The sequence below is a fragment of the Galeopterus variegatus genome, unplaced genomic scaffold (genome assembly GCF_000696425.1).
Source record: "Galeopterus variegatus unplaced genomic scaffold, G_variegatus-3.0.2 Scaffold6568, whole genome shotgun sequence".
Taxonomy (NCBI): domain Eukaryota; kingdom Metazoa; phylum Chordata; class Mammalia; order Dermoptera; family Cynocephalidae; genus Galeopterus; species Galeopterus variegatus.
Window position 1 is genome coordinate 57,112 of NW_007732679.1, and position 17,263 is coordinate 74,374.

The window sequence follows — 17,263 nt, forward strand, 5'->3', positions numbered from 1 at the left end:
ATAATCTTGACCATAAAGATGTCATTTAAAACTTTTGACTATGTGGGAATTTTCTGACAATATTTTTTTACTAACTCTACCTCTTAGAACTATTTTTTAAAGTTATGTAACAAAACAACCTTAAGAAATCTTTTTGAAATACAGCAAGAATACTAATAGACCAGATCTCTTTTGTTTCTTTGTTTTTAAGTCCAATGCAACTCTGAGGCAGCTGGCAGAATTAAGAGAAAAATCTCAAGAGTGGATGGATAAGTCACCACTTTTCATGAATTCCTTCCACCTGTTAAACCAGGCAATTCCAATGCTCCAGGTATGATATGGTTCTGTCATTCACCTAAGTAGGAATTATGATTCTTTGAGATTTTAATCATTTTCATTATGTGAATGGGCAAATAGTAATTTAGAATCTATATTCAATTGATTAAAATGGCTTCTCCTCCAGGGACGGGTAACAGATCAGTCACTCTTTACCTCTTGAACTGCATCTCCTCTGTCTGTAATTCAGAAATAAGTCATCTTACAAGTTGATTTTCAAACATAACTAGTGATGTACATCAGTTTTCCAAAAATAAAATGATATAAAAATATGCTTATATAATTTATTTCTCTCCTTTAAATTATGTTTTGCTACCTTAACTGAACCAGAATTACTAAAATATTGGAAAACATTAAATCTGGGGAGCTTCTTAGTGGAAACATAAATTCCAAATTAATTTTAACACACTGTACACAACGTGTTCTCATTAGAGTTTTTATCTGTGTCTTAAGTTCAAAGTCATATAATAAAGCAAAAGTTATCATTACTGAAAAAAGTGCTCTAATGTATTGGCTCCTTCAAAATTTAGGCTTCACTCAAACAATCCTCATGTTCACTCTAGTTTAGGTTAAAGCTTTGACAGTGCAACAATGCACGTTGGTTGAAAAGTGTAATTTGCAATTCTTGTAAAAGATGCATAATTTTTTGAAGATGATGCAAATAATGTAAGGGAATGTTTTGATCACAAGCAGAGCTCTTGACAACCAACCATTGAGCAGCAGAGTTATCCCAGTTATCAATCAGGGGCAAGAAAATTGTCAGGAATGATGACAACCTAACAGTTTCAAGAGAGATGACTTGTGTATCAAAGAGAGGCATTGGGCAATTGATTGAGCCCTAGAATATTTTTGCAAAAAATTTTAAAAAACAAGAAAAAAAAACAACCCCCCCACCTTTCTTTATCTTTCTTTATGATCATGCTCAGAAAGTTAAATATAAAATGAAGAATGTTATATGATATAACTTTGTCAGAAAAATTATACCCAAAAGATGCTTTATTTAGTTGCTGTTTTGACTAACAATGAGCACATAGCTACAATTACAATCTGAGCTTTATTATAAATGATAAAATAAATTTCTAAAATAGATGTTTTATACATTTAGTAAGTACAAAATAAGCTTTTTATCAAATATCTTCCCCACAATTTACTATTAAATTCGTATTCTTCTTTTAAGCATGCTAATTTCAAGTGGCCTTTTCCAATGAGTTTCAGGTAACAAAGTCTACTTGGATAGTACTTTATTAACATATGTATTTTCCAAAGTGCAAGATTGCTCTTTTCTCCTAAAACATTTTTTTCTGTGGACAGAAAAAAAAAAGCTACATATTATTTTATTCAAGAAAGTTTTGTTAAAGTGGTGAATTAACAAAGAAGATACTCTATACATAATAGTTCCAAACTGCAGTAATTTGCTAGAATATCTGTTACCATGCTCATAAAGAGTTCATCCTTTAATGGAAGTATCTTTATTCTGCTCTAGAACAAAATAAATTGTTATTCTCAATTATTGAGGAAAAATTTGGTTCTGTAAATGTGTACAGAATTTGAAATTTCAAGCTTTTAGCATAAGACTTGTCTTTGCCACCTTCGGCAAATGACTTAAAGTACTTGAGCTGCAGTTTATGAATCCCTAAAATGAGTATATTGATAACCACTTCACGGACTTGTGAAGTTCATGTGTGTGTGGCAGCATTTTAAAATAGTATTATATATTTCAGGACTGATTGTAAAAGAGTGATGGGAGATTGGAAATAGGATTCAATTGGAAATAGGGTTCAATGGATTATCTCCAAATTGCAACTTACAAGTCACTTTGTTAGTAATGCTCTGATTCAGATTTTCTGTAATGCACAAGTTAATTTCTAGTACATAGATTTTAAAGGACTCTATTATCAGTCTACATGCTACCAACTACTCTTAGAACCTTCAGTAGCTATGAATTTAGCAAATTAGTTCTATATATGTGTTCTAATAATACATGTTACTCTTAATCATTCATCTCCATGATAATAAAATGAAAGATGTTAGTAATAAGGACAGAATAATAAGTGGTAACAAACTGTGCTGTATAAGGACAACCAACTTAAACCTAGCTCATGTAAAAACTAGGTCATGAATTGGAACATAAGATGAATAACATTAATCGAGTTGAATTCTCTCCCTTTGGCTTTTCTCTTTGCCCTTATTAATTATGTATTGTTAGGATAACTTATAGCACTTCTTTAGTCCTAGCTTTGTCATCTACTAACTGCAGATGATAAAAGTACTTACCTCAAGTTGTTGTTGAAAACTAAGTGAGAAAGTCAAGTTAAACTCTGTAAGACAGTTCCCAGCACATAGTAAAAGCTTAATAAATATCAGCTTAGTAGCATTTCTCTGGTGATAGAAGTTATGTCATCCAATTTGGAAGGTAGCTATAAAAGCCTTTATATTTTAAAGCCAGTATGTTTTTAAAACATTTTTCAGTCTTTCCATGAATATAGAATAATTTAAATTTTATCATCAATTTATTTTTCAATGCTTACATGCCTGCACTTATTACAGTACAAAATGATATAACAATTTACATTGACTCTTCTGATGAGATGAGTCGTTCATCTCTACCTTACAGAAGAGTAACCTGAAGCTACAAAAGGCTGGGTGCTTGCTAAAAGCCTCACAACTGGGCAGTAGTGGAAGTAGGATACACATCAGTTGTGATGTCAAATTCCATGTAGACATCACAGTTTTAAAAGTTGTTTTTATTTGTTTCAAATGAACAAAATTCAACCACGAACCACAACATGGGTTTAGCATATGTTAAAAATAAATAATGTAATAGTTATGAGGAAAAAGGCTTGTTAAATTGAATATAATTTCCTGATGTTGATAATTATGGTCATACATGGCCACTTTAGCATGCTGACCAATTTGTGTCTATAGACAAATTCAAAAAAACCCAGCCTTTCAAATCAATAGCAGTCTCCCACCTTCTATTTCTTTCTCAAGGGTTTCTAGGTAAGCCTTTGCAAGATGGTGCATTGATAATGCTCAGTGGTGGTTACTTCATTTCCTTTTGGCTGTTATTAGTGAGACATGTATTAAACATGTTTTTTTCCTTGTTTTAAAACTGATTGCCTGTTATTATTTGTTAGAATACTCTAAGGAACCCCTTTGTGCAAGTTTTTATAAAATTCTCTGTGGGACTTGATGCTGTTGAACTATTGAAACAGATAGATGAACTCGGTGAGTACAGATTTAAGAAACTTTTATTCACTGATCCTGTCGGAAATGTGAAAAACACTGTCCCATATGAGAACTTCTTTTCTTCTGCATTTAGTTTCTATCTACATATTCCAAGAAAAGTGAGACCTTGGATATATCCAATCATCTTCTTTCCAGTTAGTTGTACAATTAAAGTAGTAATTATTATTTGGACACTCAGTGTCTGCAGTTAGTTTCAATAATCATAATGCAATATACTCCGTATAAATGCAGCTTTTTCTTCAATCATAGGTCAGTTGTTAGAAGTAAGGGAGCCTTTTTTTTTTTTTTGGAACTTGATGAAAAGTAAGTTCTTAGGGACAAGGGAAGATGAAATGACTTATTTCTGGCTACATTTAGCATTTTTTCCCCACTGGCCTCAGTATCGCTTGACTAACCCAGAATGTAATTGGAAGAGGTTATAAAGTTAGCAAAAGCAAGACAAAGGCAATGTAGAAACTCAAAAGAAAATAAACCTAAATCAGTTTTCAAGGTTGGGCCCTCCTCTCATGGTCATTTAAAAGGAACAGGCTGCAGAGGATCAAAGGAAGCTGTCTGGACTTATGCATTTCCTCTGCCACATCCCCACCTTCGACCTCAGGGATGCAAGACATCTAATTCAGGCTCTGTCTGATTCACTGTTGCTATGCAACCATGAGTATGAGGAAGGGACTGAGAGCATCAGAATTTGGCAGTAGCAGAGCAAATGCCCCTCCTCTTTCCTGGCACTGCTGGGACATAAATGACTCAGGTTGTAAACCAATGGGGAGGAATTATGCCTACATTTGTATTATATATAACTGTACACATTTTATGAGAGTCAACCCAGTTTGATTAAAGAAAAGTACTGGTGGACTTGTTCTCTCAAAGTATCCTTTGGGTAAGAAACCATTTGATAAAATATCAGGAATAAATGACAAAGTTCATATAAAAATCTTATTATTTCTAACTTTTGAAATAGGAATTGAGGTTTAGAATGTAAAATAAGATTAAAATGAATATAGCAGTGAGACCTGATAATTGTGTGATCATATATGTAACTTAGTATCTAAGAGGTTACATAGCTCAGATTTGGGGGGCACTGACTTCCCAAAGCATTTCTGTGATTTTTGTCTACCAGCATTTCTAAAAGATCCTATGGTGTCGTGTTGATTTCCAGTGGCTGCTGGTGGCCACTGTTCAACAACAATTTACCCCTCCCCCACCAACATCTACATCAAGTGAAGTATTTCTCTTTAAATTCTAATGAGAAATGCAATTAAGAAGTTGCTCTCTGTGCAAAATTTAGTCTTATTTTGGACAATGTAAGAGACATGTTTGGGTTCTGTAAGGAGGGATTTATGATATTCACAGCCTTCTCAGTATTCACAACGATCAAGTCAGTAAAAATTTAATTGGCCAAATGATTTGTGTTAACTTGCAATTTCATATTTACCCTCTGTCCTAGTTGATTTCCTCACAAAGAATCATGAATTGAAGAGCAATTAAATACCTTTTCTTTCAGAGTAACTACCTAAAATAAAATCTTGATTATTTTGTCTAGATTAATACAGATGTCAATAGAGGTAACTCACATAAGGCTTTAAATCAAACAATATTAGAGGGTTGCAACTATTTGGCATAGATTCTCAAGTATCTTAGATGCTTCTGTAACACAGCTTATCAAATAATACAGTTTATTTGCTCTACACACTCTACACAAGCTTCCCTTTGTTTCAATTTGTACATTCACATTCCCTGTACAAAAACAAGCAGACATTTCTGTTTAGTTTCTCTAAACTCTCATCTCTAGTTTATAGTTTTCTTCCTAACTACCGGCAGATAGATTTAAAAAAAAATTATTCACCCTTAGTTCTGTGTTAATTGAATTATAACAGAATATACTTTCAGATTATCTTGTATCTTTCTTTGAACCTGGGTATACTGTATTTGTAACTAACTCAACATTTTCCTTGATGAACATTTGTATAGTTGGGCACATTTTCCTAGGTTTAGAGTATTAGATATGTTTAGAGTAAATTCTACAGCCTCCCATTATTTATAATATAGTTTAATGTTTAACATTTACCCCCCCCCCCAAAATCAGTATTTTGTCTCATTACTACTAGAATTAAGATTATGTTTTTTGTCTCTTTTGCTTTGCCTCTTTAGACATTCTAAGGTTGAAATTAGAGAACAACATTGACATCATCGATCAGCTTAACACATTATCTTCTCTGACAGTAAATATTTCCTCTTGTGTATTATATGATCGCATTCAGGCAGAGAAAACTGTAGATGAAATGGAGAGAGAGGCCAAAAGGCTCTACAAAAGGAATGAACTCTTTGGAAGTAAGTGTTATTCTACGAGAGTTTGAGCTTCCATTTGTACTAAAATTGGCCAAATTCTTTCCTCACCTCCTACATCCAGAACTCAGAAAATAGTCTGGGGGTCACTGCCCCACTTTGATGTTCTTAGAAATGGGAGCCTTTCCTTTCATGTAGTCAGCCAACCAGATGGTCTAAGTATGAGGAACCTTCACCATACATCTTAATTTTGTTGGTGTAGTTAAAATTAAGAATGGAAAGGATTACAGAGTTACAGGGTGAAGTTGAGTTCATTCTCATAATCAGTCAAGATTATTCATTTAAAAATGTTTTTTTAAAAATTTTAATAAGTGGCTTAGAGTGATGTATTTAATCTGTCCACTTAGTTTGTGATTATATTCTTAAACTCCAGCTTTGAATCTCTGAGGTTGACACCTCCAATTAACCATCTTTTCTGTAAATTAGAAGCCTGAACCTTCTGTCAGATTACTAACTCAATTGACTGATTGGCTGCCCCTATGTGTACCCTCCAAACAATGAATAATGTCAACTCTAAAATAACCTTTCTGCTATTGTTGCCATTTTATTTTTAGGTGTTATTTTTAAGCTTCCTTCTAACAGAAGCCAGCACAGAGGCTATGACTCTGAAAATGTCTTTCTTCCTCCTGTCATAAAATATACCATCCGCATGAGTCTCAAGACCGCACAGACCACAAGAAGCATAAGAACCAAGATTTGGGCCCCAGGGCCACACAATTCTCCATCAAACAACCAGATCTATGGCAGGGCTTTTATTTATTTACAGGATAGTATTGAAAGAGCAATCATTGAATTGCAAACTGGAAGGAACTCCCAGGAAATAGCAGTCCAGGTTCAAGCAATTCCTTATCCCTGCTTCATGAAAGACAAGTAAGTCTGTGCATGTTCAGCCCTTTTTAATGGTCAACTACTTTTTGGAGAACTCACTTCCATTCATTTATTTAGATATATCAAATGAAAAGGATAATATCCACCAAACCTTTGTCATATGCTTCTATCCAGGAAAATGTCCACAGTAAAGGGCACAGCTGCATTGTAGCTACTCATCATTATCAAAATGATGGTAAAGTGCTTACCAAATGATCCATCTATCCTTTATCACAACCCGTAGCTTGCCAGAAACTCTGGCCCTAGAATTGGGAGAATTGGACTCCACACCCGAGTGTGTAGCTTCATGATTTTGATGTTTCTTATCCATTTTGTATCAGTGAACAAAAGAATATTAAAATTGCTTCCAACTCTCAAATTTGATAAAAATTTTAGCACATGGTCAATTTTAAGGAAAAACTTTGATAAAAGAAATCTTGACCCCATCATTGATCAACTCTGTAAGATAAATATTGTGCTATCTGAAACTATTTTATGTACTATCAGTTCATTCACTGGGAATCTTCTCTACCTAAAATGACTTTGCTAAATGAACAAAAAATGTAAAGATCCTGCTTTTAAACAATTGTATTTGAATGTGCAGGAAATCTGCCAATTGAGTAGCACTGAATGGCTCCTCCACTCTGTACACAGTTAAAAAATAAGGTTGGAGCACTAAGTTGTTCAGGCTCATCCTCCTACATAAAAGCTTGAGGCTGAATATTACTTTAAAGAAATTGCACTTGTTCCCCAACCCAGTTATTGCAATTCATATGCAATTCAGATGGTTCTGTCTTTTTTCTTTTCTTTTTTCTTTCTTTCAATGTTTCTGTCTCCCTTGGCTGCTTCAAGAGTTATAGATGAGAAGAGGTTGTATAACCCTTTGTGCAACAGTGATATGGGGAAACAGACAAGGAATCCATCCAGTGGGTTGTTGAAATTAGCTGGCTATTGTGGAGGCCAGTCAGAGGACTTGCTGCCTGAACTGTGTATGAACTGCAATGGCTTGTACAAACAGTAAAGACTGTGGGTTCAGTGAAATTAAAATTATCACCTATTTTCCTTCTCATATTTTTCCCCTTGTAAATTTTGGTCCTTAGGATGGTGGGTGTCTGGATGTTTCTTTAATGAGTAAAAGTAACTGCACTGTGTATTCTTCATGGGACTATGATCATAATGCGTTATATACACATACAAACTCTGTGTTGCATACAAAGTGCTTCCACATATATTATTTCATTTGTTCCACCCAACAACCTCATAAGTGGAAGGAGGAATTATTGTTCATACTTCCCAGATGAAAAAACTGAAATCCAGAAAGGTTAAGTAACTTGCCCAAGTTTATATAGCTGGTACCACACTGGTCCTTGTGATTACAAGACCAGCATTTTCTTCTTTATACTAGACCAAACCTAAAACACTCAATCACTTGGAAGAAACGTTGCAGAAGACTTGTTATTAATGAATGAGGGGCTCTGCCTAATTCTAGAGCCAGAAATAGCATCAATGCTGGACCTAGACCAAGATGGAATTCATTTAACGAGTATTCTTTAAATACCTACTCCATGCCAGATCATTTCCCAGGAAACAAAAAAATTGGATATGGCCCCAATTTTCACTCTCTCCCACCAAAAAACACCTCATCTCTCTGATGGTGATATGCTTCTGCATGCTAAACAGCTAAAATGATATTGAATGATAGTGATGTCATGTTCCATTAATATTTGCATTTCTCTTGGGGAACTTGGAGGTTAATTCCTTATCTTTATAGATTAAAAAAGAAATGGCCTTGGGCCCTTTCTCCAAGTGAAAGCTTCAATGGAGCCCAATAGGCAAAACAGATCAATTTAGCATGTCTCTCATTGAAAACTCCTGCCTTTGCCTCAGCCTATAGAAGGGTAGCAATTGTCAGAACTATGGCGCTTAAAGTATGGTCCCTGGACCAGCAGCATTAGCATCACTGGGGAATTGTTTAAAATAGAAATTCCTGGCCCCACCCCAGATATAATAAATCAGAAGCTTGTGGATGGGGCCCTGAAATCTGTATTTTAATAAGCTCTTCAGGTTCTTCTAGTGCACGGTCAACTTTGAGAACAAGTGCATTTGAACTTTCTGCTATTGTGGGCAGGCCACTCAGGAATACATCTGGGGCTTGATGAAGGCTTCCAGGGACCCTTTAGTTTAGCAAATTATCAGAAAAGACCTTTCTCTACCTGTTTTGAAACATCTCCTGGAGCATTATTTTGAGGGATCCAAGTTCTTTGTCTACATTTTAAACAAATGCTTTGGGTCTTATTTTATTTCATGTTGGAAAACTTAGTTTAATAATAACTATGAATTTCCTGATAATAAATATAGTAATTTTGAAAGATATACCTTTTCGTTAGATAAACTAATCATCATCTAATTTTAAATCTGCCTTTTAGATAAGAATTTAGTTTAGATGCAGGGTTTTGAGCCTTACATTTGTATCTATATAATAATCATTTTCCTGGACAGAACATACTCAAACCCAATTTAAATAGTATGGCAATTTAATCTAACAGCCTAGAGCTGTTTTTTCACTCTTGCAGCAGTACAGCAAGAAAATCATAGGGCCCACTCAAGTCAGCTTCACACCTCATAAATAATGGGCACAGTTTATGATTATCCTCAATTTCAAAATAGGAGTATAATTTCAATGCAACAGGGAGTGTGTTCTTTATATATCGTAATGTGCAAGTGTGACTTTCATTTTGGCCACTGAATCCTTTTGTTTTTGTTTTACAGCTTCCTAACCAGTGTCTCTTACTCTCTTCCCATCGTGCTCATGGTTGCCTGGGTTGTATTTATAGCTGCTTTTGTAAAAAAGCTTGTTTATGAGAAAGACCTCCGGCTTCATGAGGTACGTTGAGAATTTCTTCTTATTACAAATAAGTACTATTTACAGAACAATTAATCACTATGATTTCTGTCATAGCTATACAAACTCAGAAAGCCTAACGCATACCTTGTAAATTAGATAGAAAGAAAAACATTTTACTTTTGAATCACAGAGGCAGCTGATAAGACAATATTTTGTTTTCTCAGAAAGTGCCGTAAAAGTTATTTGATAGTGCTTCTGAAAAACAAAATCTGAATAATTCTGAGTGAAGTATGAGTACAATTATGATCCTGAGTGTAACTTTTGCCTAAGAAATTACCTATAGGACTTAGGATCTAACAGAGGAAGTTTAAATAATAATAATAATAACTATGAAGGCAGGAAGATGGTTGGCATGGTAACTAAATGAGTCCAGGTATAAATATAGACATAGACATAAACACAGACATAGACATATGACTTATTTTGGTGCTCACAAAGAAAATTTTCCTTCCAGTATACCTTGTCTCTTTCAATTTTCTTCTCCATTTCTCACTGATTCTTGATTTATAGAAACTAAGAATTTCATGTTGTGCTACTGATCGGGTTAATAACAATATAACAATGGAAGACAGGACAAGGAGTGTAAAGCATGATCTCTTCCTGGGCATGTTCTTCATCATTAACCCCAAATTCAAAATACCATACTTCTTTTTACAATTTATGTTATAAAGCATTGTGTGGTTTTTAGCTTGTATTTGAATAGATATTATTTTATCTACACATCCCATAGTGAGTTCTTTACACTCATTCATGGAGTGAATAGAAAGCTGAAACATTGCAAAACTGGGGCTCAATAATTATTACAAGGCCTGCCTGAAAATCTGAAATAATGAGGTTAGAGTAACCTGTTAGTCCACTTGTACTTGCCAGTGCTTCTATGCAATTGATTATTTTTCCTCACAAGATACAAGTCACAGATTCTTCCTCATGTTGTTATGACAGGAAATAAGTAATTACAATTTACCAAGATCGAATCCCAGCTCTCCCTCTTACTAGTCTTGGGATTTAAGCAAGTTACTTGATCTCTCTATCCCTCCATGTCCTCATCAGTAAAATGAGGATGATAATGGTAACTTCTCTGTACGGTGGGTTCATCTTGTTCCTGTATTCCTCTTAATATTAATGTATATATCGCTAAGAGAATTGTATATATATAATAATATATATATTATTAAGAGAATTGTAAAATTTGAGGTAGAAAATATCATTCCTTTTGAATTCGTCCTTGACTTACTTGCTGAGTTGAGTGAAGAAATTGCTATCAAATAAATATAAGAATAGCTATGACTTTTTTTCTTGACAGTATGTCAACCCCAGTGCGTAAGCTTCTCAAGAAAGTGGCAACGTATTTATCCAAAATCTTACAGCATCTCTTTTTATTCTCTGCTACAATCTGGGGAGACTTTGACCACTGTGCAGAGGGTTTTCCTTGAACTACAGGTTATCAGATATTGATGAATTGCTCTGGCAGGTTTGGGAGGGCTGAGACAAGTGACTCTTTGATCACAAAGCTGGTGCTTGACATCTGTCACTTTTAGGAGGAAGTAACAGCATCCAAAAAAACATAGCCAGCCGTTCTCTGTTCTCATCAGCAAGTTTGGTCTTGTTTATTACAATGAAGTTGGCAGTGAATCTGGATAATTTATGGTTGACATATACTCTCATTGCTCTTTCTCTTTATGAATAGCAGTTGTTCTCCTCATGGCATAAAATCCTGAGGTTTTAAACTGAAGTTTCATGATAAAGTGTTAAATAGTGAATACTTTTGGAAGCACCTAACTCAGTCTGTTTCAATAAAAAGGAAAATGATGCGTCTCCAACTTTTATCAACTCTTGGGAATAGGAATCTGATCTTGAGTCTGAAAAATTTCAGAATTACAGTGATAAACACCTTTAGTCCCGGTCTTCAAGCTTGCCAAATTATCTTTTAGCAAGTCTATGAATGGAGGCTATTTTGGATATAGAAATAGTTTATGCTACAGCTATCGATTGTCAGTTTGTACACACGACATCAGCTTTATTTCATGGCCTTGATATGTCCTAGATATTTTATGTACAGCTTGTGAAATATATTGACATTGTCCCCTACTGCCATACATTGCTGTTTGGGGGGAAATATTATTTGTATAGGCCACATAAAATGATGAAGATTGGCTTTGCAAGTAGTTTTATGGGTTCCATAACTCCCCACTTAATTATATTCAAGTAGGCATAAACTCAGTAAAAACCTCAAAATACAACTAGCAGGAAAGGCAAATAATAACATATAAGCATATTGGACAGGTGCATATTTCTGAAATGCAGTCGTCAAACACGACACAGTAGTTTTCTCAGATGGGGTGGGTAACAAGTAATGAACTTCTGGAATAAGATCTGTGAGGTCTTTTTTCACACCAAAATATAATTTTGTTCTCAATTATAGCATATGTAGCCATTGAGGGAGACTTTCCATAGTGAACTTTGTTCCGTGCTAATTTTTCACCTTGCCCGAAACTTCTATTCCTATGGAAACATAGGCTGAGTCTCTACTGCAAAGGGTGACAGGTCCTAGGAGGAGAAAAACAGCAGGGAGAGAAGAAGGCAAGGAAGAGGGCAAAGTTAAGAGAAAAAGTTGCAGGCTTTTTCTCAGTGATGATTAGCTTAAGGCCCACAGCTTAGACTGTTAGCAGTCAAGTAGCTGTTTCCATGGCAACAACAGGAGCAGCAGAATTATCAAAATGCAATAAGTTGCAAAGGCAAAAAAGTAAAAGACACTATTTTGCTTTTAGAGCAAAAGATCCAGTGCCTTCTTTATTTTCTTAGGCAAGTTAGGTTTAAGGGACTGGGGTGGGAGGTGGGGAAGGGCATTGAAAATCCTTAGTTATGCAAAAAATGTTGTATTATAAAGCTGTTAGCAGAGCATTTCTTTTGTTCTCTTTTTTATTGGAATATTAGGTTTGTAAGCTCAAATTATTCATGAATTGTTAAAACTAGAAACCAGGATATCCAGATTCCCCTATAGTACAACATGTCAACAAATTTAAGACAAGCAAGGTCCAGGGGATTCTAGGTCTTTCAGAATCCTTTTAAGTTAGTGCACAAACGGATCATGCAGGTGTATTTTTTCTGCCTCATGGGTGCCTTGGCCTCTGGGAATATCACTGAGTTTCAAAGAACATCAATTGAGAGAGAGGTATACAGTATCTCAGATACATAGGTTCATTATGGGTGCATTAATGTCTTTTTGGAAAAAAAGTTGGACAAACCTGACCTAGACTCCCTAGATATGTGAGTTTGGTAATTCAGTGAGTGTTAAAAGATGGGAGAGCTATAGCTAAAGGCAGAAGGTCTCACTCCAAAGTTTCCGTATTTTAAATTCTTAGGAATTGGGTTTATTCTATTTCTCTCAGGAATCAAGAGTACTGATTGTGTTGTTCATTAAAGTTTGGGGAAAAAATTAAGAATTTTTATTATCTCAGTGCCTACATTGAACTGGCAGTTAAATTATGGTTTTTCACCAGTTTGAAATATTCATGCCTGCACAAATATCAAATCGATGTTGGAAAATTCTGCAGGGGATATCATAAATTTGATGATCTATTCTAAATTAGTTCAATTTGGAGACATTAACTAGATACTAGTAATTAGTTAGGAACAGTAATTTAAAAAAAAAAAAAAAAGGAACCTAACCATCTAAGTCATTCATTATATTGCAGCACTCTGGGAGCACACAGTCTAAGATGGACTGGTATAAATACGAATATTTCACATAGCAAGTATGAACAAATACTTGATTTATGTGAACCTTTAAAATGCCTGGTTCTATATATATATATATGTGTATATATATATATATACATACATATATATATATGTATGGAGAATCTCATAGACATCTTGGCATGATACAGGAATCATTGTTATTTTAGGAGTATACCAGCATAAGAAGCAGCTAACACTTTTTCCTTCTTACAGTACATGAAGATGATGGGTGTGAACTCTTGCAGCCATTTTTTTGCCTGGCTTATAGAGAGTGTTGGATTTTTACTGGTTACCATCATGATCCTCATCGTTATACTCAAGTTTGGCAATATTCTTCCTAAAACAAATGGGTTCATTTTGTTCCTGTATTTTTCGGACTACAGCTTCTCAGTTATTGCCATGAGCTATCTTATCAGTGTCTTCTTCAACAACACCAACATTGCAGCTCTGATCGGAAGCCTCATCTACATCATTGCTTTTTTTCCATTTATTGTTCTGGTTACAGTTGAGGATGAGTTGAGCTATGTAGTGAAAGTATTCATGGTAAGTCAACGGTCGGAATGGCCAGTGAGGGAGATGGATGGATCCCCCCTTTTTTTTAAGACTCTTGAACTGCAAGTTCACTTATCTAAATTAAGAAATTTAGTGATAGCAAAATAAGTTTAATTGCCCTAATGATAGTTTTTTTTGACACTGTCGTATATTATAGAATCATAATACAATGAAAAAGAAATCTTTTCCCCACAGCTTCCAAAATCATAATATGTGATGCTGTTAAGAAGGTTCCTGAAGAAAGGACAGTTAAGATGTAATATATTGTGTTTCAGAGACCATCAAGAATTCTGACTTCTCTCTGGTCCAATTCTTTAAACATCTTGGAGCCTCTAGTACTGGAATTATTCTCATATATGAATAATTCTCATGGTTTTCATGATAGATAACATAGCTTAGAGGCATAAAGACAAATGCACTGACAGCATATAATCAACTTTGAATCCTTTTCTGGCTTTTCATTTCAAAAGCACTAAATTAATTTAAGAATTTTAATGAAGGCGTTAAGATTACTGACTTTGAAATGTGAAAAGCAGAAGCATATCTCATCATATTAAAACTCTGCTGTTTATGGAAATAAAGAGTGATGAATAACTTTCACCTAGAACTGACTATTTTGGGTTTAAACAAAATTTAAATCTGTAATTTGTTTTGCAGTTATCAGTGTTCAATCAATTGATATTTTAGCATATTTTTATTTATAATTCTACTATTACTTGAAATAAATTTATGCAGTGAAAACATTTTCTGGCCCCTAATGTTTTCATTTAATTTTAGTCTTTAACACTACGTTACCCTGTAATTACCTATTTTATAAATTGCTAAACGACATTTAATAAATTTATATATATATTTTGGATTTTTAACAAATATTTTCCAAGTTGTAACTTTCCCATTACTGTGTTCTGCTATTCTCTCTATTTTTCTTTCCGAATTGTAGCATGCTTGGCAAGGGACCTCTATATTTTCAAATATGCTTAGAGAATAAGCATCAATTTTGTCTATACAAATGTCCAAAATTTTAAGTATTTTAAGATCCCTCTGGGTGAAGTGTAGGAAATTTACAAGAACTGTCATTGCTGTTCATTTTCCTTTCAGAGCCTGCTGTCTCCAACAGCATTCAGTTATGCAAGCCAATACATTGCACGATACGAAGAACAGGGCATTGGTAGGTTCCCTTTATTTAAAACTGGATTTTATCTTTCACAACTGTGATATGTGTCACAGAGAATAAATATTTGTGTCCACCTTTAGGTCTTCAGTGGGACAATATGTACAGCTCCCCAGTTCAGGATGATACCACCTCATTTGGCTGGCTGTGCTGTCTAATCCTAGCTGACTCTTTCATCTATTTCCTTATTGCTTGGTATGTCAGGAACGTTTTCCCAGGTATGAACATGCTTCCCACAGGTATATGCTTTTTTGGCTGCCATTATTATAAGTCAGCTAATATATATGTTCTAATATTTGATTTGCCACATGTAATCTTCAAAAAGAAATACTAAAATCCCAAAACTAACCAAAATTTTTCAGAATGTGACAATGTACTGCTGAATTTCCTCTTTGATATGCCCTTAAAAGATGGAGTGAATTAAGAAGCATGGAATAGTGTCAAAACAATCCAGTCTTTCCAAACAGGAGTGTGAGATATTATGAGGCAGAAACCAAATCTCCTAATTCTAAGGAGAATTTACTAGGTTTTCGTGGAAGAAGACAAGTTGGGTTCCTCCTTCCAGGTCTCAAGCAGTCCTTCCTTCTAACATGCTGAGATGTTTTCCCATTAAGCCTTACTTATATTTGTACACTTTTTGATGCTGTAAATGAATAAAGGAGTGTGATTTCATTTACATAAGGTTTCTATAAAAGACAAATATGTAGAGACAGAAAACAGCTCAGTGATTGCCTAGGACTTGGGGTGAGAGCAGGGATTGTCTACAGATGGGTGTGAGAATTTTATAAGGCTTCTATAAAAGACAAATATGTAGAGACAGAAAACAGGTCAGTGATTGCCTAGGACTTGGGGTGAGAGCAGGGATTGTCTACAGATGGGTGTGAGAATTTTTTGGCATGTATATTATAGAAATGTTGTAAGAGTGGATTGTGGTGATGGTTGCATGACTTTATAAATTTACTAAAAATCATCCAACTGTACACTTACAATGGGTAAGTTTTATGGTATGTAATTATACCTCAATGAAGCTGTTTAAAAAAACAAAAACAAGAAAAAAAAAGGTTATCTTTTTTACTTTTAGAAACTGATACCACCCTTTAGTTTTATATAGCATCAAAAAAATGAAACTACTTCCTGAACCATATTTTATTATTTAGTTTCTGATGCTTAATGTTAACAATCAATTAATAATCACTTTTCCTAATACATTTTTACTGCAGGGACATACGGTATGGCAGCTCCTTGGTATTTCCCAATCCTTCCTTCCTATTGGAAGGAACGATCTGGATGTGCAGAGGTGAAGCATGAGAAAAGCAACGGCCTTATGTTTACTAATATCATGATGCAGAACACCAACCCATCTGCCAGTAAGACAAGTAGGTCAACAACATCATTTTTACGAAAAAAATTGTATAAAAACTATATGACCAGTAGTTTTAATTATGTTTTTCTAAATGGCAAAATTATCATCATTTTAGTCAGGGATGAATATGTCTACACACATGTGTTTGGACTCTCATGAGGATTAAATTGTGGCCTTTTCTGGGCTCATTAGCTCAGCTAGTTAGCATATGGTACTAATTAGGCCAAGATTGCAGATCCCTTTGTGGTCCAGTTAGATTCACACAGAGACAAATTTTGTTCCTTGGCCATGGTCTGCACCCCTAACTCCAGCCATCTGTCACTAGTCATAAGGAGTAACCAAGTAACAAGTATGGGTAATTTAGCATAACCCATCAGTAATACTAGAAAAATAGTTCAAAGCTCATGTCTTACTGATATTAGGTGAGTAGTGTCATCTCTATAAAGTAAGTACGACCCATATAAGTGGTCCTTTTATGATACCTAAAGGAGGTGTAGATAGTAATTAGTGAACCAGGTCCTACAAATCACAGATCTGAGCTAGCCTTGTCATTGTGAAATCACAACTTGTAGACATTTACTCTAAATTGGTATCATTCCGTGCAGAGGATCAAGCCTCAGACTTATCTTTCGAATATTTGAGATCTGTTGAATAATGGAGAATTCGTAATTATGACACTACTCTGAGACTGCTTTTTCCAACAGAAAAGGGTGATATAAACCTTAGAGTAGGTGGTTCCCCACTCTCATTCATTCTG

The 17,263-nt window shown here is 34.7% G+C and overlaps 1 protein-coding gene across 1 annotated transcript in view; it reads left to right on the top strand.

Annotated features, from left to right (window-relative positions):
• The window catches only part of ABCA12 (ATP-binding cassette, sub-family A (ABC1), member 12), a 108,116-nt gene that overhangs the window by 48,564 nt on the left and 42,289 nt on the right, over positions 1–17,263 (top strand). The window contains exons 17-25 of the mRNA XM_008591024.1: positions 191–310; positions 3,453–3,543; positions 5,713–5,892; positions 6,462–6,777; positions 9,544–9,658; positions 13,634–13,963; positions 15,071–15,140; positions 15,227–15,361; positions 16,364–16,510. Of these exons, the coding sequence (XP_008589246.1) occupies positions 191–310; positions 3,453–3,543; positions 5,713–5,892; positions 6,462–6,777; positions 9,544–9,658; positions 13,634–13,963; positions 15,071–15,140; positions 15,227–15,361; positions 16,364–16,510 (1,504 nt within the window). The remainder of the gene's footprint in view (positions 1–190; positions 311–3,452; positions 3,544–5,712; positions 5,893–6,461; positions 6,778–9,543; positions 9,659–13,633; positions 13,964–15,070; positions 15,141–15,226; positions 15,362–16,363; positions 16,511–17,263) is intronic.